The sequence below is a fragment of the Oncorhynchus keta genome, chromosome 28 (assembly GCF_023373465.1).
Source record: "Oncorhynchus keta strain PuntledgeMale-10-30-2019 chromosome 28, Oket_V2, whole genome shotgun sequence".
Classification (NCBI taxonomy): Eukaryota; Metazoa; Chordata; class Actinopteri; order Salmoniformes; family Salmonidae; genus Oncorhynchus; species Oncorhynchus keta.
Genome location: NC_068448.1, coordinates 39,528,087 through 39,553,096, shown reverse-complemented (window position 1 = coordinate 39,553,096; position 25,010 = coordinate 39,528,087). Strand labels below are relative to the sequence as shown.

Sequence of the window (25,010 nt, the reverse complement as noted above, 5' to 3'; positions counted from 1 at the left end):
AAAGAAATGAGAGGGAACATTGGTGCCAGGTGCACCAGTGTGCATCAAGAACTACAACGCTGCTGGGTTTTTCAAGCTCATCAGTTTCCTGTGTGTATCTGCCTTACTGAATATATACTGGGATGTCTACCAGGCCCATCATATTCCCCATAAGTTAAGAATGCAACAGCAATACGTTTTTTGACTAAACATTGACATGTACTCTAACTAGTCTTAGGGGAAAGCCGGCTGCTGCAGCCAATCAGTGACAGCATTCATAGATATATTCCTTTACCTTTTAATTTGGTTGTCTCAGTCAGACGTTGTACTCAAGCTGCTGAAAATAAAATCAGCACCTAATCTTTCATATCAAACAGATGACTTTGTTCTCAATGGGAACTGTAGGCTACGATATGTCGGAGCACATCAAAACAGAAGAGTAGTGGTGGGTTAGCTAGTAGCTAAAAGACATACTGCACGGCCATTATAGCTCAGCACGAGGCAGATGGAAAGTAAAGCATACAAGAAATAAGTTACATCTGGCCCGTACAATATATCACCCATACTGGTTTACATCTGAATCATTTAGAGCAGTGTTTTCCCAACTCCAGTCCTCCACTACCCTCGACAGCCTAACTCCAGCTCCAGTCCTCCACTAACCTTGACAGCTCTGTCCCTAGCACCGCTCTGTCCCTAGCATGAAGGGCTAGCCACCTGTATTAGGCTAGTAGAACTGTGTTAGCTCTCTACTCAAGTGAAAGGTAATATGTTGTTTTCACAGCACTGAGGTATTGGCTTAAAGATGGATTTACATTCAATTTACATTAGATTTACAGTAGTATCTATATGTTCATTTGTTATCCTTTACTCGTCACTGTACAGAGCAATTAGGATATAGATACACAAAAGTATGTGGACACCCCTTGAAATTAGTGGATTCGGCTATTTCAGCCACACCCGTTACTGGTGTATAGAATTGGGCACACAGACATGCAATCTCCATAGACAATCATTGGCGGTATAATGGCTTTACTGAAGAGCTCAGTAACTTTCAATGTAGCATCGTCATAGGATGCCACCTTTCCAACAAGCCAGAGCTGCCACGGGCAACTGTAAGTGCTGTTATTGTGAAGTGGAAACATCTAGGAGCAACAACGGCTCAGCTATGAAATGGTAGGCCACATAAGCTCAGAGAACAGGACCACCGAGTGCTGAAGCGCGTAGCACGTAAAAATGGTCTGTCCTCAGTTGCAACACTCACTACCGAGTTCCAAACTGCCTCTGGAAGCAATGTCAGCATTTACATTACATTACATTACATTTAAGTCATTTAGCAGACGCTCTTATCCAGAGCGACTTACAAATTGGTGCATTCACCTTATGACATCCAGTGGAACAGACACTTTACAATAGTGCATCTAAATCTTTTAAGGGGGGTGAGAAGGATTACTTTATCCTATCCTAGGTATTCCTTAAAGAGGTGGGGTTTCAGGTGTCTCCGGAAGGTGGTGATTGACTCCGCTGTCCTGGCGTCGTGAGGGAGTGTGTTCCACCATTGGGGAGCCAGAGCAGCGAACAGTTTTGACTGGGCTGAGCGGGAACTGTACTTCCTCAGTGGTAGGGAGGCGAGCAGGCCAGAGGTGGATGAACGCAGTGCCCTTGTTTGGGTGTAGGGCCTGATCAGAGCCTGGAGGTACTGAGGTGCCGTTCCCCTCACAGCTCCGTAGGCAAGCACCATGGTCTTGTAGCGGATGCGAGCTTCAACTGGAAGCCAGTGGAGAGAGCGGAGGAGCGGGGTGACGTGAGAGAACTTGGGAAGGTTGAACACCAGACGGGCTGCGGCGTTCTGGATGAGTTGTAGGGGTTTAATGGCACAGGCAGGGAGCCCAGCCAACAGCGAGTTGCAGTAATCCAGACGGGAGATGACAAGTGCCTGGATTAGGACCTGCGCCGCTTCCTGTGTGAGGCAGGGTCGTACTCTGCGGATGTTGTAGAGCATGAACCTACAGGAACGGGCCACCGCCTTGATGTTAGTTGAGAACGACAGGGTGTTGTCCAGGATCACGCCAAGGTTCTTAGCGCTCTGGGAGGAGGACACAATGGAGTTGTCAACCGTGATGGCGAGATCATGGAACGGGCAGTCCTTCCCCGGGAGGAAGAGCAGCTCCGTCTTGCCGAGGTTCAGCTTGAGGTGGTGATCCGTCATCCACACTGATATGTCTGCCAGACATGCAGAGATGCGATTCGCCACCTGGTCATCAGAAGGGGGAAAGGAGAAGATTAATTGTGTGTCGTCTGCATAGCAATGATAGGAGAGACCATGTGAGGTTATGACAGAGCCAAGTGACTTGGTGTATAGCGAGAATAGGAGAGGGCCCAGAACAGAGCCCTGGGGGACACCAGTGGTGAGAGCGCGTGGTGAGGAGACAGATTCTCGCCACGCCACCTGGTAGGAGCGACCTGTCAGGTAGGACGCAATCCAAGCGTGGGCCGCGCCGGAGATGCCCAACTCGGAGAGGGTGGAGAGGAGGATCTGATGGTTCACAGTATCGAAGGCAGCCGATAGGTCTAGAAGGATGAGAGCAGAGGAGAGAGAGTTAGCTTTAGCAGTGCGGAGCGCCTCCGTGATACAGAGAAGAGCAGTCTCAGTTGAATAACTAGTCTTGAAACCTGACTGATTTGGATCAAGGAGGTCATTCTGAGAGAGATAGCGGTAGAGCTGGCCAAGGACGGCACGCTCAAGAGTTTTGGAGAGAAAAGAGAGAAGGGATACTGGTCTGTAGTTGTTGACATCGGAGGGATCGAGTGTAGGTTTTTTCAGAAGGGGTGCAACTCTCGCTCTCTTGAAGACGGAAGGGACGTAGCCAGCGGTCAGGGATGAGTTGATGAGCGAGGTGAGGTAAGGGAGAAGGTCTCCGGAAATGGTCTGGAGAAGAGAGGAGGGGATAGGGTCAGCACAAGAACGGTTTGTCTGGAGATTCATTAAATAGATTTCTATAGCCAAGCAACCACATACAAGCCTGAGATCACCATGCGCAATGCCAAGCGTCGGCTGGAGTGGTGTAAAGATCGCCGCCATTGGACTCTGTAGCAGTGGAAACGTGTTCTCTGGAGTGATGAATCCCGCTTCACATCTGGCAGTCCGACGGACGAATCTGGGTTTGACGGATGCCAGGGGAATGTTATCTGCCCGAATGCATAGTTCCAACTGTAAAGTTTGGTAGAGGAGGAATAATGGTCTGGGGCTGTTTTTCATGGTTCGGGCCAGGCCCTTCAGTGCCATTGAAGGGAAATCTTAATGCTACAGCATACAATGAGATTCAAGATCAGTTTGGGGAAGGCCCTGTCCAGTTTCAGCATGACAATGCCCCAGTGCACAAAGCGAGGTCCATACAGAAATGGTTTGTCGAGATTGGTGTGGAAGAACTTGACTGGCCTGACCTGAACCCCATTGAGCACCTTTGGGAAGAATTGTAACGCTGACTGCGAGCCAGGTCTAATCGTCCAACATCAGTGGCCGACCTCACTAAAGCTTTTGTGGCTGAATGAAAGCAAGTCCCCACAGCAACTTTCCAACATCTAGTGGAAAGCCTTCCCAGAAGAGTGGAGGCTGTTGTAGCAGCAAAGAGGGGACCAACTCCATATTAATACCCATGATTTTGGAATGAGATGTTCGACTAACAGATGTCCACATACTTTTGTTCATGTAGTGTTTGTCTGATTTTAACCTCGTGAGTCGATCCAGTCCAGCTATTTGCATTTATAAATCCTTTGGTAAAATCCTTAAAGATGCACTCCAGCGATAACAATATCCCATGTATGAATGTGCTCCCGAGTGGCACAGCGGTCTAAGGCACTACATCTCAGTACAAGACATGTCACTACAGTCCCTGGTTCAAATTCAGGCTGTATCACATCCGCCTGTGATTGGAAGTCCCATAGGGCGGTGCACAGTTGGGCCGTCATTGTAAATAAGAATTTGTTCTTACCTGACTTTTCTAGTTTAATAAAGGATAAACAATAAAATAATAATAATAAATACAGTAAGGGTAAAAAAATATATGTTTTAAGCAAAATAGTTTAGTTTTTTTTACACAAGTCCAAACTTCAAAGAACTTCCATTCAAGGAGTTGGTCTGTGGGGCCCTCTGATGTCATCAGCCTCTCCCCCTTGTTTGAAGAACAATAGAGAACAAAAAAGGAAACACCTGGACCACCTATTGAGATCCAAACAAAACTAATTGTACTTGTCACATGCGTCGAGTACAACAGGTGATGTAGACCTTACAGTGAAATGCTTACTTACGAGCCGCTAACCAACAATGCAGTACAAATAAGAATAAGAAATAAAAGTAACAAGTAATTAAAGAGCAGCAGTAAAATAACAATACAGAGACTATCTATATACAGGGGGGGTACTGGTATAGAGTCAATGTGCGGGGGCACCGGTTTGTCGAGGTAACTGAGGTAATATGTACATGTAGGTAGAGTTATTAAAGTGACCATGCATAGATGATAGCAACAGATAGCCATTTGATTAGATGTTCAGGAGTCTTATGGCTTGGGAGTAGAAGCTGTTTAGAAGCCTCTTGGACCTAGACTTGGACCTAGACCGAGACCTGGACCTAGACCTAGACTTGGCGCTCCGGTACTGCTGGCCGTGCGGTAGCAGAGAGAACAGTCTATGACTAGGGTGGCTGGAGTCTTTGACAATTTCTAGGGCCTTCCTCTGACACCGCCTGGTATAGAGGTCCTGGATGGCAGAAAGCTTGGCCCAGTGATGTATTGGGCTGTTCACACTACCCTCTGTAGTGCCTTGCGGTCGGAGGCCAAGCAGTTGACATACAAGGCAGTGATGCAACTAGTCAGGATGCTCTAAATGGTGCAGCTGTAGAACCTTTTAAGGATCTGAGGACCAATGCCAGATCCTTTTGTTAAGTAATTCAAGTGATAAATGAGCTGAAAAGGAGACAGGAGTAGGACTTTAAATTGTCAAGTTTGGCTTGAACCCTGTGAACACACATGCACGGCCACACATATGAACACACACGAACACAGGCCTACCCAAATCGACCTCCAGAATTACGATCCCCCATTTGGAATTTCGAAACAGCCAAATACAAATCCTATGTCAAACCAGATCCTGTCAGTGCTGTCATTCATTCTTCAATCCGACACTAAACCCGAGGGTTATGTTTCGGCATTCATTCGTAGTAGTTTTGCCCAGCAACGGGGTTGAACCTGTGATTTTTTTCCCCGAGTAGTAGCTCACCTAACGCCCTTCCCTGTCGTGAGGCTATTAGATGTTAACAGGCGCTCGCATTGCCCCTAGTGGATGAGTAATTGCAATGTAAATACACAAACTTTTGCCATCATGTCATTTCACCCTTGCAGAAATCCGTGGCTAGCACGTAATCCACTGGAGTTTGGGCTTGGCCTACCACAAAGCTCCATTATTGTTCAGCAGGGGCAGAGGGACCCAGCACGGAATGTTAAGTGAGTCTGAACGCTCATATTCATTGAAAAACACACCGAGAGAAAAAATGATTACCTGACATTTATTTATTTTATTTATCCTCCTCCCGTCTGTGTGTATACTTGTTCATTCATCTCTTCAGGCCGATAAGAATTTCAATTAAAAAGGACATAGGAATTGGGGGATGTTGCAGCCTTGAAGATTCAATTTGAAGATGAGACCGTGCACAGCTATTCTCAGTGAGAGCATGGCTAGCTCCACACAAATTATATTTAGGGAACTATAGCACCTGCGGCCAACTCCATATGCATGGAACACACTATCTCTATCTATAGGGACTATAATAGAATAGATAGGCCTAATAGCCAGGACGTTTAGTGGTGAAAAGTGGCCTGCATAACTAAAATGTATGCATACATATTATTCCACAAGTGCATCGGCCTATTTGATTAGCTTAGTGTCATACTGTACACAGTGCAATGTGATAAACAGTTAATATATACTATACCGATCTCTCTTGGATGTGATTCTACACAACAATACCAGTACTGAGGGTGATCAGAAGTGTACAGGGGCATACGAGGAGTGGGTGTGTATCTGTGTGTGTGAGTGTGTGTAGGGCTGTTGCTGTGACCATATTACTTCCACATCCGCAGTCATGAGTCATGACCGCAGTAAAATTCCACGAGACCAAGTCACGGTAATCTCCTTTTAAGCACTCAGGACATGCGTTGGTAATATCCAACTAGCTAATGGGCTGGTACTCAGGGCTCTTTTGTCCTTTTAACCACTCTGACATCAATGCAATCGAAATTGCATCACACACTTATCATCAAAACATTATGGTACTTTTAAAACTCACCTCACTGTGATTGATCAATTTGAAGAAAGACGTTCAACGAGAGATTGAAACTGAGTGGAAAACATGGTCATTATGGATGTTGTTCGAAAGCCTGACAACGGAATTGACTGGATTTCTAAGGTGATGATCAATTCAAAACACCCATATGCATATTAGACCTTATAGGCTTCGGAGCCCAAGCCTGAACATTTTTTTGGGGATTAAAATAATGATTGTGCAGTTCATTATACAATACATATCCTACTGCACATTATGCACCGCAGAAAAACACGAAGAAAGAAACATTGATTGAAGATGTATTTAATTGGTCTAGCCTATATTCCAAAATGTGACAAACTCTAGTAATCGCCTTTGAGTGCGGACTGTATTATAATGCATACTAGATGAGCTGGTTACTTTATGCTACGCTCCAAACGTTCTATTCATGAGTCTGGGAGAGAACGTAGCCCTGGGCCAGTGGGTCCCTAACCATGGGTACTAGGACCCCTGGGGGCACTTGGCCTATCCATTCGTTGAGAAGAATCATGAGATCATAGGGTTACTGGTAAAATGCACATGAGAGGTACTTCAGGGGTATTCCGGGCAGAGTAAAATTCATTTTTTTCTGAACCACTGGCCTAGGCGATGCTGTTGGTTCATTGGTTGTGCTGGGCGGCTTACAGAGTTATTCCTACAATTATAGTGAATTTGTATTTGTTTTTGAATAGCGTAGTAATAGGGTGAGTGACACAAGTAGGCTACCTTTATCTACAGAATGTCCACCTCCTCCCATCTCACCTTCATTACTTTCTCAAGCGTACAGAGAGAGGAGGTGTCAACAGTTTAATACAATATGTTTAGTTGTGAAAACATGTTACTTTGTATGTTCCCGAACAGATTTCACTTGGTTTCCCAAATTAAGCACTGGGTAGCTTCAGGAACAGGGATGGGGAGTCCATTGCATACAGAGTTTTGGCGGTATATCATCTGTCGTGCAGCGAGATCATGTTCCTCGAACAGCGGTTGATGAGTGGAGTGAAATAGCTGGGGTAGCCTACCCTAACGAACAGGCGGGAAAGTTTTTAAAAAATGGTCCATTCTTAATCGAAACTAATTTAGAGTTTTAGTAAAGACAATATTAATTTGAGAATAATCTGATGGGTGATAATATGACCGCTGGAGAGAGAGCAGCTTGTGCAGCCTGACGCAAGCTTTTTTTTGCGACTTTCACAAATTATCAATAGCCTATAGTCGTATCATGCAGCCCATATATGTTTTGAATTCAAAGTCGTTTCTAAGGTTTGTCTCATTACAAACTAAAGTTGCTTTATAAATCTAAATCTAGCATATAGGACCTGTTTCAAATGTTCACTTTTATCCTCAACATAGCCTTCATATGCGCACTAGCTCCGGAATGTGAAAAATATCCATTCTGTTTTATTCAGCTAAATTCAATTATATTCTTCTCACTATCACATTATATAATATAAAATAACGACACGGGACTTGGAAGCCTGTCTTGTCTGCTAAATGAACAAACCTACAGCCTACTACGGCATGCCACATAGCCAAATAACATTTGTTATAGGCCGACTCATGTTCTGTTCTTATTAAATAGATTTTCTTCATATAATAATGTTTCTTTAGACCTGACTAAAATAAATAATATATTTATTATTATGGTGTATATTAGCAGTTTGTATGAGTGGAGGCCTGGAGATGCTGAACGTGTTTATCTTCATTCAAGGTCAATCACCATGAGACCGGAAGTCTTAAGCATGTCAATAACCTGCCGACAACATTTCAAGAGCGCCACAGCCCTAGGCATGTGTATATGCAATGAATATACGCACATGTATATGTGCCTGTCTCACTGGTCGGCAACCCCTCTCTCTTGGTAGTGTGGTGAGGAAGATGACAATGCAAGGGGTAGTTTCCCGGCTCTCTGCGATGTGGAGCGGAATGCTAAACAGGAGGATTCTTCACAGAGAGCACCCTCTCGGAGCTTTTCCCTTTGATCAATTTCACACAAAACACCCATTTATCGGAGCAGGGGGCTTTCACCACCACGCACAGATCGAAGCCACTGCGCAGCGAAACCAGCAGCCGCAGAAATCAAATCTGCATTCAGAAATTATATTTAGATGTGATTCGTTTGGTTTGGTGGATTTCACAAGCCAGGCTAAATGAAGCGCTCTACCCTTCAGTCAGTTGTGAGTGAGGGGGTTTATGTGTATGTGTGTATTAACGCGTGCAAGCATGTGTGAGTGCACCCTATGTGCTGAGAGTGTGTGAGCGTGTGTGCGCGCGCGTGTGCCTCCATGTGTCGTTGTGATTCATAGTGCACGGTCTGTTTCACACAGGACCGCTAATGGTATATCTAACTGCAGGAAGCAGAGAGCCTGTTTTTTCCCCCTGAAACGTGGGCAGGTAACAGATGCGGGGGAAATAATGTATGTATGTTTGTGTGTGTGTGAGAATGCGTGTGTATTTATTCTCGTGTCAGTGTGAACTGTACATGTGAACATTCATGTAGCTGCTAAATCTGACCGGGCCAGATGGGTCCGCCCATGCAGGGGTGCTATAAAATGATAATACCAATCCCCTACCAACACGGTTAGGCTCCAGAGAATGTACGATACCTGTTTGTTAAAGAATGCTAGGAGGTAGAGGGAGTTACATACAATTATTAAAGGATACGTTGGCTACCTTGCTGTTGGAGCATATTGTAACTAAGTGCAGGCCACATGCCACTTGAGTCATCTTAAATTATTATGGTGAACATTTATATTCTAGTGGTCTGGTTTGGCTCCTATACATTAGAGCAGTGGTATTCAAACTTTTTCATTTCTCGCGAAATCTGTCCATTTCGATTTTTTACATCAACAATTAACCTTCAATTCATTACATTTTCATCTCTTATCAAAATGAAAAGTAACCAATAAATACATTAACTCAAGAAAGTTGTATTTTTCAAATGATCTTTCTCAAAAACTTTAGCATATTGTCCCATACAATAATCGGTACTATTTTTTGAATACCACTGCAGGAGAGGAATATTATCCACGACAAAGCCCGCGTGTTACCATCTTTATCAGTGTGTGTATGTGTGTGTAATCACTCCCTTGTGTACCTTATCTTTCTGTGTGTGTGTGTGTGTGTGTGTGTGTGTGTGTGTGTGTGTGTGTGTGTGTGTGTGTGTGTGTGTGTGTGTGTGTGTGTGTGTGTGTGTGTGTGTGTGTGTGTGTACTATGTCTAATAGAACACTGACGGTGGCTGTTAGTGTCAGCAGTTTAGAGTTGGCCCTCGGGTGCCCCTGCCTGCTCGGGATGCTTGCCTGATCAAGTGACGCCTTAATAGAAGGTCACCGTCGACGTCACCTGCTCCGCTGGCACCAGTATCACCAGAATGCATCCCTAATGGGACCCTGTTAGACAACCCCACTACACAGCAGCACTCGACAGGTGTGCTTTAAATGGGTAATGTTGGACAAGGGAGCTTGATGACGCTGAACTGTAAGGAGTAGTAAGAGTTCATGTTCGGGGTTGAAATTCAACCCTGGTTTTCCTTTTTTTCCTTTTTTTTTTTTTTTTTACTGTTACAGTGGATGAGCTGTGAAGACAAAACTATTGAAACTACTTTTGGGCCTTGTGTATGGCTCTGTTTGGGCCTCTGTGTGTGTGCTACGAACTGAAGAATCGATAGCAGTGAACGTCCTAGTAATGGCAGTGAAATATCCAACAAGAAAAGACATGCACAGCCGAGAGAGAGAGAGTGAGAGAGAGAGAGAGAGAGAGAGAGAGAGAGAGAGAGAGAGAGAGAGAGAGAGTGAGAGAGAGAGAGAGAGAGAGAGAGAGAGAGAGAGAGAGAGAGAGAGAGAGAGAGAGAGAGAGAGAGAGAGAGAGAGAGAGAGAGAGAGAGAGAGAGAGAGAGAGAGAGAGAGAGAGAGAGAGTGAGAGAGAGAGAGAGAGAGAGAGAGAGAGAGAGGAGAGAGAGAGAGAGAGAGAGAGAGAGAGAGAGAGAGAGAGAGAGAGAGAGAGAGAGAGAGAGAGAGAGAGAGAGAGAGAGAGAGAGAAAACACCATTAGCCTACTGCAGGAACCTACCCAGCTGTGAACAACAGAGAAAGAGCCATTCAAAGAACAGGAGACCCAGCTATACAGTATGACAGCACAACGCGCGGCTCGCTACGACGAGCGCTTTCCTTTCACACATCAGCTTTAATTGGTGACCCCTGAATCTAACCTCCTGTAGCCAGCTGAAGAGAAGAGGGAGGCTAGCACAGTCAGAGTCATTAACTTCTTACACAACACTGATGAATGACCTGCAACACTGATGAATGACCTCCGGGAAACGCCGGAGCAGCTCTGTAAGCACTGAGAAAAAGGTGTTGCGTTGGAGGAAAGTGTGTTTTTCACGTCGTCTTTGCTGAGTAATTATGAGACGCCTGCGTTATTGTAGCGAGGTGTGGCGCGGCGTTAGCATCAGTCCAGACGTCTAAGAGTCCATTCTGTGGTCGTGTTCTGCTCCTCGGACAACTCACAAAGAGCTGCTCTGCCCATGCACGGACTCACCCGGTTAATGGGTGAATGTACAAAGCATGACAGGTTCACAGGCCTAAAGCAGCTTGATTCTCTCTCCACTGCCTCTCTGGCTCTCCTGCTGTCCACAGATGACAGAGGGGGAGGGAGCTCAGAAATGGCTGCGAGTCTTTCTTACAGCCCCAGTGCTGTCTCATGCTCATTTCCTCGAGCACTTTGAGTGAATCAAGGTAAAGGCTTTAGGTTTAGAATGAGTCACCCCCCACCCCCTTACCTGAGCAGTGTGACCGCTTGAATGTAGGTTGGGCGGCAGCCGCCTTTGTGAGCTGCTTTAGCTTGATGCGCTCCTCTGTATGTGTAATAACACACCCACTACTGGAAATAGTTTGAATAAACCCAGGTGTCCTTTTGAAGAGATCCCCCCCGCGTACCACATTTGCGTCCCTCTTCTTCTGCAGCATCTGGAGACAGAGGGTATGCTAGACAATCCCTGATCTTTGTAGCAGAAAGCTAAACCTCTCAAAAACTGCTAGGTGAGTGTGTGTGTGCGCGCGCGCGCGCGTGTGTGTTTGCACGTGTGTCGCGTGTGTGTTTGCACGTGTGTATGTGTGTTTTTGCACATGTACTGTGTGCCTACACGAGTGTAAGTTTTGTGTTCAACACTGTCCGGAACTGCACTGGAAAGTTCAACACAAAGGGAAACAAGGAAGAGAAATCAGTCGACTGTTACAAGGCGAAAACCGTTTTAAGGCTTCTGTTATGTACCCTGCTTCTTCTCTTCTCCGACAGGCTTTGTTGTCGATAGATTGTCACAGCAGTCGGAAACAAATACCACCTGCCTCAGAGCAGTGAATAACCTCACACTCTACATTACGCTTTCATTATTTGCTTTCCGGCAAACATTTCTATTGGAAGACATGTTTGGAGGGCCACAAAACAATCACCAGCTTGACCACAGTTTCTTTTTCAGGGGGTAGATCAGCTTCCCCCTTCCCCTAATTGGAGTAAACTAATAAACAACAACACTTGGGCTTCTACTTCCAGCTTCTAAATACTATATAATACTATATGTTCTAAGGCCAGTTTTATTGCTTCTTTAACCAGCACAACAGTTTCAGCTGTGCTAACATAATTGCAAAAGGGTTTTCTAATGATGAATTAGCCTTTTAAATTGATAAACTTGGATTAGCTAACACAACGCTCTATTGGAGTGATGGTTGCTAATAATGGGCCTCTGTACCCCTATGGAGATGTTCCATAAAAAATGTGTTGTTTCCAGTTACAATAGTCATTTACAACATTAACAATGTCTACACTGTGTTTATGATCAATTAGATGTTATTTTAATTTTAATTTTCTTTCAAAAACAAGCACATTTCTAAGTGACCCCAAACTTTTGAACGGTAGTGTACATTTTACAGACACAATCTTTTTTTACAATTGTTATATTTAGTTTGTTTTTAGTCCTGGCCTTCTTCTACCCTCAACCTCTCCCATCCATTTCTGATGTCCATCCAGTTTGATTTCTATTTGCCATATATTTTTAACTGCTATTTCACAAAAGTCCTGAACCTAAATACATTTTACACACACAGTGTATTTTACATGTGTTATCTTGTTGTTATCAGTCCCACCCTCCAGCTCCATTCAAACCCTCCCGTCTATCTCTTAACACCATTCATATTGGATCTCTATTTGCCATATATTTTTAGACTGTGCTATGATGCTTCACTACACTTCTGAACCTTTCTATTCTCACAGTTGCTACAGATTGTAAATTAAAGAGAAACATTTTTGTTAAAAGTATTATTATATTATTGATCGATTGACTGTGACTTTTCAAATCACCCAGTATTGCTATCTGCAGTGTTAGTTCTGGGTAAATGTTGCAATTCTTCAGCCATTCCTGGACCTGTGACCAAAAACAAGCTACATATGGGGCAAAAAAGTATTTAGTCAGCCACCAATTGTGCAAATCTCCCACTTTAAAATATGACAGAGGCCTGTAATTTTCATCATAGGGACACTTCAACTATGACAGACAAAATGAGAAAAGAAATCCAGAAAATCACATTGTAGGATTTTTAATGAATTTATTTGCAAATTATGGTGGAAAATAAGTATTTGGTCACCTATAAACAAGCAAGATTTCTGGCTCTCACAGACCAGTAACCTCTTCTTTAAGAGACTCCTCTGTCCTCCATTCGTTACCTGTATTAATGGCACCTGTTTGAACTTGTTATCAGTATAAAAGACACCTGTCCACAACCTCAAACAGTCACACTCCAAACTCCACTATGGCCAAGACCAAAGAGCTGTCAAAGGACACCAGAAACAAAATTGTAGATCTGCACCAGGCTGGGAAGACTGAATCTGCAATAGGTAAGCAGCTTGGTTTGAAGAAATCAACTGTGGGAGCAATTATTAGGAAATGGAAGACATACAAGACCACTGATAATCTCCCTCGATCTGGGGCTCCACGCAAGATCTCACCCCGTGGGGACAAAATGATCACAAGAACGGTGAGCAAAAATCTCAGAACCACACGGGGGGACCAAGTGAATGACCTGCAGAGAGCTGGGACCAAAGTAACAAAGCCTACCATCAGTAACACACTACGCCACCAGGGACTCAAATCCTGCAGTGCCAGATGTGTCCCCCTGCTTAAGCCAGTATATGTCCAGTCCCGTCTGAAGTTTGCTAGAGAGCATTTGGATGATCCAGAAGAAGATTGGGAGAATGTCATATGGTCAGATGAAAACAAAATATAACTTTTTGGTAAAAACTCAACTCGTCGTGTTTGGAGGACAAAGAATGCTGAGTTGCATCCAAATAACACCATACCTACTGTGAAGCATGGGGGTGGAAACATCATGCTTTGGGGCTGTTTTTTCTGCAAAGGGACCAGGACGACTGATCCATGTAAAGGAAAGAATGAATGGGGCCATGTATCGTGATATTTTGAGTGAAAACCTCCTTCCATCAGCAAGGGCATTGAAGATGAAACGTGGCTGGGTCTTTCAGCATGACAATGATCCCAAACACACCGCCTGGGCAACGAAGGAGTGGCTTTGTAAGAAGCATTTCAAGGTCCTGGAGTGTCCTAGCCAGTCTCCAGATCTCAACCCCATAGAAAATCTTTGGAGGGAGGTGAAAGTCTGTGTTGCCCAGCAACAGCCCCAAAACATCACTGCTCTAGAGAAGATCTGCATGGAGAAATGGGCCAAAATACCAGCAACAGTGTGTGAAAACCTTGTGAAGACTTACAGAAAACATTTTTTTTTTATTAGTATATTTGAGTTTAACCACCAGATTTGTTGTATTATTTGTTCTGTCTTTTCTGGTGGATTAAACTGAAATTGCAACCAACTTTCTATGGCTTCTTTAAAAAATAACCACATTTTGGAGATTATTTGGTTTTCAAATAACCGAAAGTGAGTGGTTGGAATCTGTATAATGGGAAAAAGGCCATTCTTGAACATGGGTGGAGACATTCTTCTAATTTGCGATAAAGCAGTTCGGATTTAATTATAATTTTTGTATGACTGATGCCTTTAGTGAGAGGTCTAATGCTTTAATATTTAATCATTTCTGCAATCCGAATTCATATTAATTATATAAATAGGCTCATTTAATTTTGTCTGGCTTGCCATTCCCCCCCCCCAAATATTTTTTGCTCAGATAATTTAAAAAGCAGATCGCTAGGTGTAGGCAAAACCAAATAGATCAACTGATTTGACTGATGATTTTTCCACAAATATTTTCCTTTCCATGGTAGCAAGTTCTTATCTATTTTTGCTAACTTTCTATAAAAATGTGAGATTATTTCTTTCTTTTGGCATATGCATAACGAGTATGTCAACATCCCCGTCAGATCATTTTATTGATGATCTACACAGTAATGCAAAAGTTGTCTTTTTTTAGAGATCCAATACGTAATATTGTACACTTATCATAAATTGGTTTTAATCCAGAGAGGTTAGACAAAGTATTCAGATCCTCTATGAGGCTGTGGGGATTCTAATTGTGGATTCAAAAGAAAACATGAATTATCAGCGTGCAATGACAACTTAATGTTATTGTTGGATCTAGTTTTAACAGCTAACATTTTGATGGCAAAAATAAATAGATATCCCGATAGTGGACAACCTTGTGTTACTCCTCTTGACAGTTTAAATCTTTCTGAGAAGTAGCCATTATTTTCTATTTTACACCTAGGGCTACTATACATAACTTTAACCCATTTTATGAGAGATTCTCCAAAATTGAAATATTCCTGCCATTTATATTTAAACTCCAGTCATACTTTATCAAATGTCATTTTAAAGTCAGCTATGAATACCAGGCCTGGTTTCCCAGAATGTTCTATTGTTTCCAGTACTTGTCTTATATTATCTCTAATGTATAGTCCATGTAAAAAAAAACGTCTGATTAGGATAAATAACATCAGACAATACCTTTTTTAATTCTATGCGCTAAGCATTTTGCTAGAACTTTTGCATCACAAAACTGAAGTGTAAGAGGCCACCATTTTTTAAAAGTGGACTGGATCTTTATATTTACCACTTGGATACTGTTTCAGTAATAATGATATCAGACCTTCTTGTTGCGTGTCCGTTAATCTACCGTTTATATAGGAGTGGTTAAAACATGCTAATAATGGTCCTCTGAATATATATTTTAAAAGGTTTTCCTGGATTGAAAGGCTTGCATCAAGAAGTTCCTCCTCTGTAATTTGGCCTTCACATTAGTCCTTCTGTACAGCTGTTAATTTTACATTATTAATAGGGAAAAAATTCATACAATTAGCTTCGGTTAGTGGAGATGCAGAAGACTGAAACGAAAACATATGCTTAAAGTACTTTACTTCCTCTTTTAAAAATATTGTTTGGTGAATCATGGGTAACAAGTTTCAGTCAATTATTTCTGGTAGCATTTCTATGTTGAAGATTGAAAAGTAATTTGGTGCATTTTTCCCTCATATTCCATCCAGTTCGCTTTATGTTTTATAATATATTTACACTGGATCTTTCTTGAATAACTTCCTCCATTTCTTTTTCTGTGCCTCTATGGTAGAGTTTTGATTGCTATCTATCTGTACTGTTATAGTCCTTCCATTTCCTTTGTTAATATGGACTCTTTTGACCTAAATTGCTTTTGTTTTATAGATGAGTTCTAAATTGCATGGCCTCTAAAGGCACATTTAAAAGTGTCCCACGTATCCACTAATTCTTATATATAAGTGCATGAGCATGATATGTTGAGTTATGATTTCCTTTACGGTCCATAGAGTTATTTAGATTACTGAATGAAAAGATGATTATTATATTTTTTTTAACATGAAGAGAGTACAGTAAGCACAGTGCTTGAGTTAATAATGGATCCTTTGTTAAAAATGTAAATTAACATTTGAACCATTTTAGCCTGCATACAGACACATGGCAAACATATTGTTCACATTAGGTGGGACTGATTTCGTTGTTTACTTTAGGTGGGACTGTAAGCGTTTAGGACAAAGTGAGTCATGTCTATGTGTAAGTGGACAGCGCCATGGTGCTAAAACGGTGCTGAAATGGCTCAAGCACGGTAGAAGCTTCCGGACAGCCTGCAAAAAAAAAAACGTATGCACTTTAGCCTGCTTTCTATGTGTTGAACCCCTCATTATAGCACTTTGCTCCAGCCGCCTGGTTGGTTTGATGCTCCTGTGGCCTTTGTAGCCTTTTACCTGCTGGGGTAGAGCTTACAGTGAAGAGGGCAAACTGTTATGAGAGCTGCCAGGAGACATTTAACATCATTAGACCAGATGAGACTGTATTAAGTGTACACACACACGCACAGCCTCCCTAAGTCCGCTCCATGTGAAGGTCACTAGGTGAAGTCTGGCTCGCAGGGCTTTGAGTAGATGTGAATTTGGAGACAGTAACTTCAGATCTAAGGCGTGGGGGTGGATGAGAGAGATTTTGTGACATTCACATGTAGCTGAAAGCAAATGTCTCATACCGACTCAGGCTGTCGCAAAATAGGTCTCTCCCTACAATGAATACTTGTGTCAAACTCCCCATGAATCAACTGAAGCAAATTAAGCAAATGATTGGCCAGAACTACTGTGGTTCTCTTTGGTCCAAATGTATGCTTTCCCCAGATCAGAGCAGTTTTTCAGTGTTTTGTTTCGGTCTTAGCCGGAGGTGAGGGACATTTTTTGATAGAATGATAAGATTCAGGGATACTGACCAAACCACCAAATATCTTGTTCACAATCTGTAGAAGAGCTAAACAGAAGGGATGTTATATTTGAAATTAATTTGATTCCTGTTGTTTTTCTTCAGGGTTCCCATGGGGAGTCCTAAATCTGGGATGCAGACTGGCTACGGAGGAATGGGTGGAGGAGGAGGTCAGAGACTGGCCAACCAAGAGAGCCACAGGCCGATGCAGCATAGCTCAGGCCTAGTCCATGGCTCAGGCCCAGGCCCAGGGCAGGCTCAGGGTCATGGGCCAGGGATGGGTAGTGGTCCAGGTCAGCATGGCCAGAGCCCCGGTCAGCCCGGTCAGCACGCCTCCCGACGAAACCTCCAGGTGGACTTTAGCGGTTCGGGTGGCCGGACGGGTCGCTCCTCCTCAATGTCCCCGGACCGTGGGATCACCCCCACCTCACCCTACTCAGTGCCCCAGATCGCCCCCATGCCCGTCAGCAAGCTGTGCCCACTCTGCTCCACCACGGAGCTGACCAATCCGCCGGCCCTGCCAAACTACAACACCTGCACACAGTGCCGCTCCACCGTCTGCAACCAGTGTGGCTTCAACCCCAACCCCCACCTCACAGAGGTAAGCAACAAGCACTGCCTGTTAACATGCTGACTCTAATACAGCTAGAGGTGGCATTGGCTCCAGTCCAGAGTGCTGGTCTACGATCAGTGTTCTCCATACCTTAATACTTAGGGAATGCAACCAGTCTACTAAATAAAACTGACTCCAGATCAGCTCTTAAGGGGCATCTTATCGCTTCATGTTTAGTCACAAAAATAAGCACATCCTTTTATATCTAGAGACCTTGCGGAGTCCTGGTGTGAGGCCTAAAGAAGTACGTAAATATGTAATTTAGTCTTCTCCAATCTCTGAGTCCCAGACATAGAAAAGTCCCGTCCTTAATGAGTGTGAAGATCTCCCATCTCCTGTGTCTCCAGTTTCTGTGACCTCTCTCTCTCGGCGAGAGCCCGACAGAGCCTGCTGTCAGTAGGGTGTCCCGCCTAGGCCGTCTTAGCGTCTTCATCGGTCTCGCTTGTCAGCTTCTGTTTTGACAGCAGCCATTGGCAGGAGATTGACAGGGGGGCCGTCTCTCTTCCCTTCCCCTCAACGTGTGGGCAGGCGGGCAAGCGGCACCAGGCAGGCAGGTTTTAGAGAATGAAGTGAGGGAGGAGATGCTGTGGCATGTTTTTCGCCCCAAGGATGCGGACGAAGCAGTGTTCTCTCCGGAGCGGAGAGAGCCACCGAGGCACGGATCTTACCCCACCGCAGTGTTGAGATGAGTTCTAGTCGGCCTGCCATCATGTCTTATTGTGAGAGTCATTTGGGTGCATTATATTCTGGGAGTGGGACCAGGGAGAGAGAGAATGTGGGGAAATGATGAAGAGAGAGTGGGAAGTGGAGTGTTAGAGAAACACGGCCAAGAAAGAGAGCGATGAGGGAGAAAGAGAGAGAAGGGGGGAGAAAGAGTGTGTGTATTGGTAAGTGGCAGTAATTTCTCTCGAGGCGATGACAGAATCTCCATTAGTCTACCTAGGCAGGATGGAGTGTGTAGGGTGTAGGGTGTATGGTAAATGCCCGGAGGTGCACTTAGATGTAAGGGATGGATTGAAAAGTACAGAATGGGTACCTGTAGTAAAATGGGGGAGGGTCATGCTTTTTCAATTTCAGGGGAGGGTTTAGTTTAAAAAATATATATGTAGTCCAGGGCAGGGTCGTGCTTGGAGAAGCAGGGAGCAAAGTAATATTTCTAAGACTGTGGCGGTCGGTGCCGTTTAAGATAAGGGAGGACTTTGTTTTTGTTTTTATGAGCATAGATTTATTTCTATTTGAGCATATTGGATGACTGTCATTCATATTCAATTCACCGAGCTCAAAGTAACACCGACAGGTTTAGGTTACAACATGACACTCAAATTTTCAACGCAGGTGCACACAGGTCGAGAGAAAAACGTGAGTAATCAAGGTAACAGTGACAAATTCAGGTAGGCTTATTTCCGTTTCGTTCCGTTTGCTTTCATTTAAGAAATGTTTTTCAACAGAATTGGCAGAATGAACACACCTCTGATAACCGTAAGCACAGTTTACTTTCATAGCAACCACATACAAACCGCATGATAATTTGCTCGTTGTATAATTTCTTCTTCATCTACACGCTCTCCTCCTCTCACCTTTTCCCTTCGCTTGTGGACTTCAGTGCACAATAAAACAGATGAAAAAACCTTTCCAGGCCAAACCTTCATCCCATTACTGTTAACCACTACACACAGCCTACACTGTTGTCACCATATTAGCTAACACAGCTAGTAACGCATTAGTAAACCCGCAACAATCATGCAGTACAGTGTACAGCAAGCAGTTTAGCAGTTATACCGGCGGGCCCCGTTGGCAATACATTTATAAAACCAAAAGCTTACCTTGACTTGTAAGAGCTCCAGTGTTTGATAGCCATAGCCAGCTAGCTAACATAGCATCCTGCTCTGTTTGAGCCAGGTGTTTGAGTAGGCTAAACTAGCTAGCTACATTTGCTAGATAAGTGAAAGTAAAAAACAAATACAACTAATTATCTCTCTCGCTCCCTCTCTCTTGCTACTCCTTCATTTTTAAAGAAATTAATTTGTTAAAAATCGTTCAACTATTGTCATTCTCTCTCTTTGAGTCAGCTATTCACCACATTTTCTGCACTGCAATGCTAGCTCTAGCTTATGCTTTCAGTACTAGATTGGTTCTCAGATATTTTGATTGGGTCGACAACATGTCAGCTCTGATAGGTTGGAGGACATCCTCCGGAAGTTGTCTCAATTACTGTTTATGTGCATGGAAGGGGGAGAAAACTATCAGTCTCCTAGGTTTTGTATTGATTGTATTGCATTCAATGTACCCAGAGGAGGACGGAAACTAACTGTCCTCCAGCTACACCATGATGCGGCCCCAGAGAGTGCTGTTGAGGCTACAGTAGACCTTCATTGCAAAACAGTGTGTTTTAATCAATTATTTGGTGACTTGAATATATTTAGTATAGTTTTATCTGAAAATTATTTTTTTTATTCACTAAGGGGGGAGGGTCCTCCCCTTCCTTCTCTGAGGAGCCTCCACTGTTCTAAGATAGCTTCTGGGATGGTGTAAATAAAACTAGACTGCCTTACACACTGAAATGGATATTCCAACCCTGAGCCCCAGCCTGCTTTGCTCTTGCTAAAAAAAATGTTTTTTGTGCTGCCTAACCAGTGCTGTGCTGTGTAAGCCTACTGTGGCAGATCAAGGCGAGAGTCAAAGAATTTTTCAGAAAATACATTTTGATTAGGCCAAGTCCAAAAGATGCTATATCTTGCACCTCGACTAGCCTATAGCCTATGTTCTGTTCAATTTGAGAAGGAGAGCGCAGAGATGAGGAGGACTGGAGGTCAACCTTAATAGCTTGCTACTACGATAATTTATTTCAATAAACACAATATGTTCCTTGCCCATGATGTGTTTATCAGAGTTATTGTCCTCACAATAAGCCATGTTTGAGTAACGTACATTGTGGTCCTGAAACTTGAAGCAGCAGTCGCAGAGGCAATCAATCGGAAATAGACAGCTCACGGTGCTCATGGTGCTGAAGTAAGCAAATTCCAGTTGACATTATTTCATTTCAACCGTCTTCATTTTAATTAGACTAACAACAAGAGGGCTTTGTGTTGGAGCTTATTTCTTCCCGAAGAAATAAGAGGTAGGGCTACCTCTTTGACAGAATACATTTGTCTTTCGGCTTCTATATAACGTCATATAGATTTTTGTCGGCCAATTCCTCCACCCACCAAGCACTCTTTAAATATCCTAACTCTGTGTCAGTGAACCAGGCAGTTAAGTTCAAACAATAAATAAAACCGAGGAGACATAAAATTGAGAAGGGAAGTAACCTAATTTTGTAACTATCAATCGATTAAGCTATTCACTTTCTGTACAATAGAAGATGTTTAAACCCAGACATCTTTAAGGGAAACACTTGTGACCTTGTCTCGTTGGGTTAAGTTATGGAAGAAGAGTAGCCAGCAGTTAAAGCTTATATTTTTCTGCATCGGTAGACCTACTGTCTGGGGTGGAAAGGTAGGCCTACTGTCTGGGGTGGAAAGGTAGGCCTACTGTCTGGGGTGGAAAGGTAGGCCTACTGTCTGGGGTGGAAAGGTAGGCCTACTGTCTGGGGTGGAAAGGTAGTGGGGTGGAAAGGTAGGTCTACTGTCTGGGGTGGAAAGGTAGGCCTACTGTCTGGGGTGGAAAGGTAGGCCTATTGTCTGGGGTGGAAAGGTAGGTATAAAGGTAGGCTGTCTGGGGTGGAAAGGCCTAGTCTGGGGTAAAGGTACTGTCTGGGGTGGAAAGGTAGGCCTACTGTCTGGGGTGGAAAGGTAGGCCTATTGTCTGTCTGGGGTGGAAAGGTAGGCCTATTGTCTGGGGTGGAAAGGTAGGCCTGTCTGGGGTGGAAAGGTAGTGGGGTGGAAAGGTAGGCCTACTGTCTGGGGTGGAAAGGTAGGGGGTGGAAAGGTAGGTCTACTGTCTGGGGTGGAAAGGTAGGCCTACTGTCTGGGGTGGAAAGGTAGGTCTACTGTCTGGGGTGGAAAGGTAGGCCTACTGTCTGGGGTGGAAAGGTAGTGGGGTGGAAAGGTAGGCCTATTGTCTGGGGTGGAAAGGTAGGCCTATTGTCTGGGGTGGAAAGGTAGGCCTATTGTCTGGGGTGGAAAGGTGGAAAAGGTAGGCCTATTGTCTGGGGTGGAAAGGTAGGCCTAAAGGTAGGCCTATTGTCTGGGGTGGAAAGGTAGTGGGGTGGAAAGGTAGGCCTATTGTCTGGGGTGGAAAGGTAGGCCTATTGTCTGGGGTGGAAAGGTAGGTCTACTGTCTGGGGTGGAAAGGTAGGCCTACTGTCTGGGGTGGAAAGGTAGGCCTATTGTCTGGGGTGGAAAGGTAGGCCTATTGTCTGGGGTGGAAAGGTAGGCCTATTGTCTGGGGTGGAAAGGTAGGCCTATTGTCTGGGGTGGAAAGGTAGGCCTATTGTCTGGGGTGGAAAGGTAGTGGGGTGGAAAGGTAGGCCTATTGTCTGGGGTGGAAAGGTAGGCCTACTGTCTGGGGTGGAAAGGTAGTGGGGTAGAAAGGTAGGTCTACTGTCTGGGGTGGAAAGGTAGGCCTACTGTCTGGGGTGGAAAGGTAGTGGGGTGGAAAGGTAGGTCTACTGTCTGGGGTGGAAAGGTAGGCCTACTGTCTGGGGTGGAAAGGTAGTGGGGTGGAAAGGTAGGCCTACTGTCTGGGGTGGAAAGGTAGGCCTATTGTCTGGGGTGGAAAGGTAGGCCTATTGTCTGGGGTGGAAAGGTAGTGGGGTGGAAAGGTAGTGGGGTGGAAAGGTAGGCCTAGGTTTTGAAAGAAGCCTACCAAGCTCAAATTCCTAATGACGTCTCACATGAAATTATTTGCAAACAGGGACAGTTAAGTTGCAAACAAGACACACTGAGTACGTTGACATGCACACGAATCATTTGATATTAAACGGATTACGGCAGTAGGTTATAGATTACGCAATAGTCACGTAAACGCCTTACCCAGTTTATCTTAATCAGCGTAAGGTCAAAATCAAAGTAACCGCACTCTGATTAAAACACCTGGTGTTCTGAGCAATCTTTCCAGTGATTACGTCATGTGAACACCTTAATCGGCATGACAGTGGTGTATTTGTTCTGCACATGTGCCAGCATCAGCCGAGAGCCTCCCTCTTCAGCGCGGGTGAAGTGAGTTCGGAAACAACGGATTGTATGCATCTTAGAAGTCCTTTTCACATTGCAAACTTTCTATGTCCCAACTCAGAATCAAATATGCTTCCCAAAAATATTGTTCGCTGTGGTACAATGTTTATTTTGATTGGCGTTTATCAGAGCCTTTTCAGATGTGTCCATGTAACAGGATTGTTTGGGGAGTCGTTCTACGTGTAAAACATGTAAAAGCTTTAATAAAACTATTATATTCATCTGACTATTAACAATTATCGCATGAATGTGTGCATGTGACCGTACTCACAGATTTGGCATTGGTGAAATATGATAAGATGAACACATAGGCCTGTCTCTCTGTCCGTTCTTAGCCTGTCATTTTGGTCATTTGTGTGGTATGAAATTTTTATAAAAGGCTATTTTTTCTCGGACCCGCAAATACATGTTTTACAGTTTGACACAGTTCATGTGTTTGACACAGTTCATGTGCTTTACAGTTTGACACAGTTCATGTGCTTTACAGTTTGACACAGTTCATGTGCTTTACAGTTTGACACAGTTCATGTGCTTTACAGTTTGACACAGTTCATGTGCTTTACAGTTTGACACAGTTCATGTGTTTGACAGTTTGACACAGTTCATGTGCTTTACAGTTTGACACAGTTCATGTGTTTTACAGTTTGACACAGTTCATGTGTTTGACAGTTTGACACAGTTCATGTGTTTGACACAGTTCATGTGTTTGACACAGTTCATGTGTTTTACAGTTTGACACAGTTCATGTGTTTTACAGTTTGACACAGTTCGTGTGTTTTACAGTTTGACACAGTTCATGTGTTTTACAGTTTGACACAGTTCATGTGTTTGACACAGTTCATGTGTTTGACACAGTTCATGTGTTTGACAGTTTGACACAGTTCATGTGTTTGACACAGTTCATGTGTTTTACAGTTTGACACAGTTCATGTGTTTTACAGTTTGACACAGTTCATGTGTTTGACACAGTTCATGTGTTTGACACAGTTAATGTGTTTTACATTTTGACACAGTTCATGTGTTTGACACAGTTCATGTGTTTTACAGTTTGACACAGTTCATGTGTTTGACACAGTTCATGTGTTTTACAGTTTGACACAGTTCATGTGTTTTACAGTTTGACACAGTTCATGTGTTTGACACAGTTCATGTGTTTGACACAGTTCATGTGTTTGACAGTTTGACACAGTTCATGTGTTTTACAGTTTGACACAGTTCATGTGTTTTACAGTTTGACACAGATCATGTGTTTTACAGTTTGACACAATTCATGTGTTTGACAGTTTGACACAGTTCATGTGTTTTACAGTTTGACACAGTTCATGTGTTTGACAGTTTGACACAGTTCATGTGTTTGACACAGTTCCTGTGTTTTACAGTTTGACACAGTTCATGTGTTTGACACAGTTCATGTGTTTGACACAGTTCATGTGTTTTACAGTTTGACACAGTTCATGTGTTTTACAGTTTGACACAGTTCATGTGTTTGACACAGTTCATGTGTTTGACACAGTTCATGTGTTTTACAGTTTGACACAATTCATGTGTTTGACAGTTTGACACAGTTCATGTGTTTTACAGTTTGGCACAATTCATGTGTTTGACACAGTTCATGTGTTTGACACAGTTCATGTGTTTTACAGTTTGACACAGTTCATGTGTTTTACAGTTTGACACAGTTCATGTGTTTTACAGTTTGACACAGTTCATGTGTTTTATAGTTTGACACAATTCATGTGTTTTACAGTTTGACACAGTTCATGTGTTTTACAGTTTGACACAATTCATGTGTTTGACAGTTTGACACAGTTCATGTGTTTGACACAGTTCATGTGTTTTACAGTTTGACACAGTTCATGTGTTTTACAGTTTGACACAGTTCATGTGTTTGACACAGTTAATGTGTTTTACAGTTTGACACAGTTCATGTGTTTTACAGTTTGACACAGTTCATGTGTTTTACAGTTTGACACAGTTCATGTGTTTGACACAATTCATGTGTTTGACAGTTTGACACAGTTCATGTGTTTTACAGTTTGGCACAATTCATGTGTTTGACAGTTTGACACAGTTCATGTGTTTGACACAGTTCATGTGTTTTACAGTTTGACACAGTTCATGTGTTTTACAGTTTGACACAGTTCATGTGTTTGACACAGTTCATGTG

General features: G+C 43.5%; 1 protein-coding gene across 1 annotated transcript in view; it reads left to right on the top strand.

Annotated features, from left to right (window-relative positions):
- Positions 1–25,010, top strand: part of LOC118361301 (protein bassoon-like) — a 191,298-nt gene that overhangs the window by 33,015 nt on the left and 133,273 nt on the right. The window contains exon 2 of the mRNA XM_035741132.2: positions 17,162–17,657. Within this exon, the coding sequence (XP_035597025.1) occupies positions 17,162–17,657 (496 nt within the window). The remainder of the gene's footprint in view (positions 1–17,161; positions 17,658–25,010) is intronic.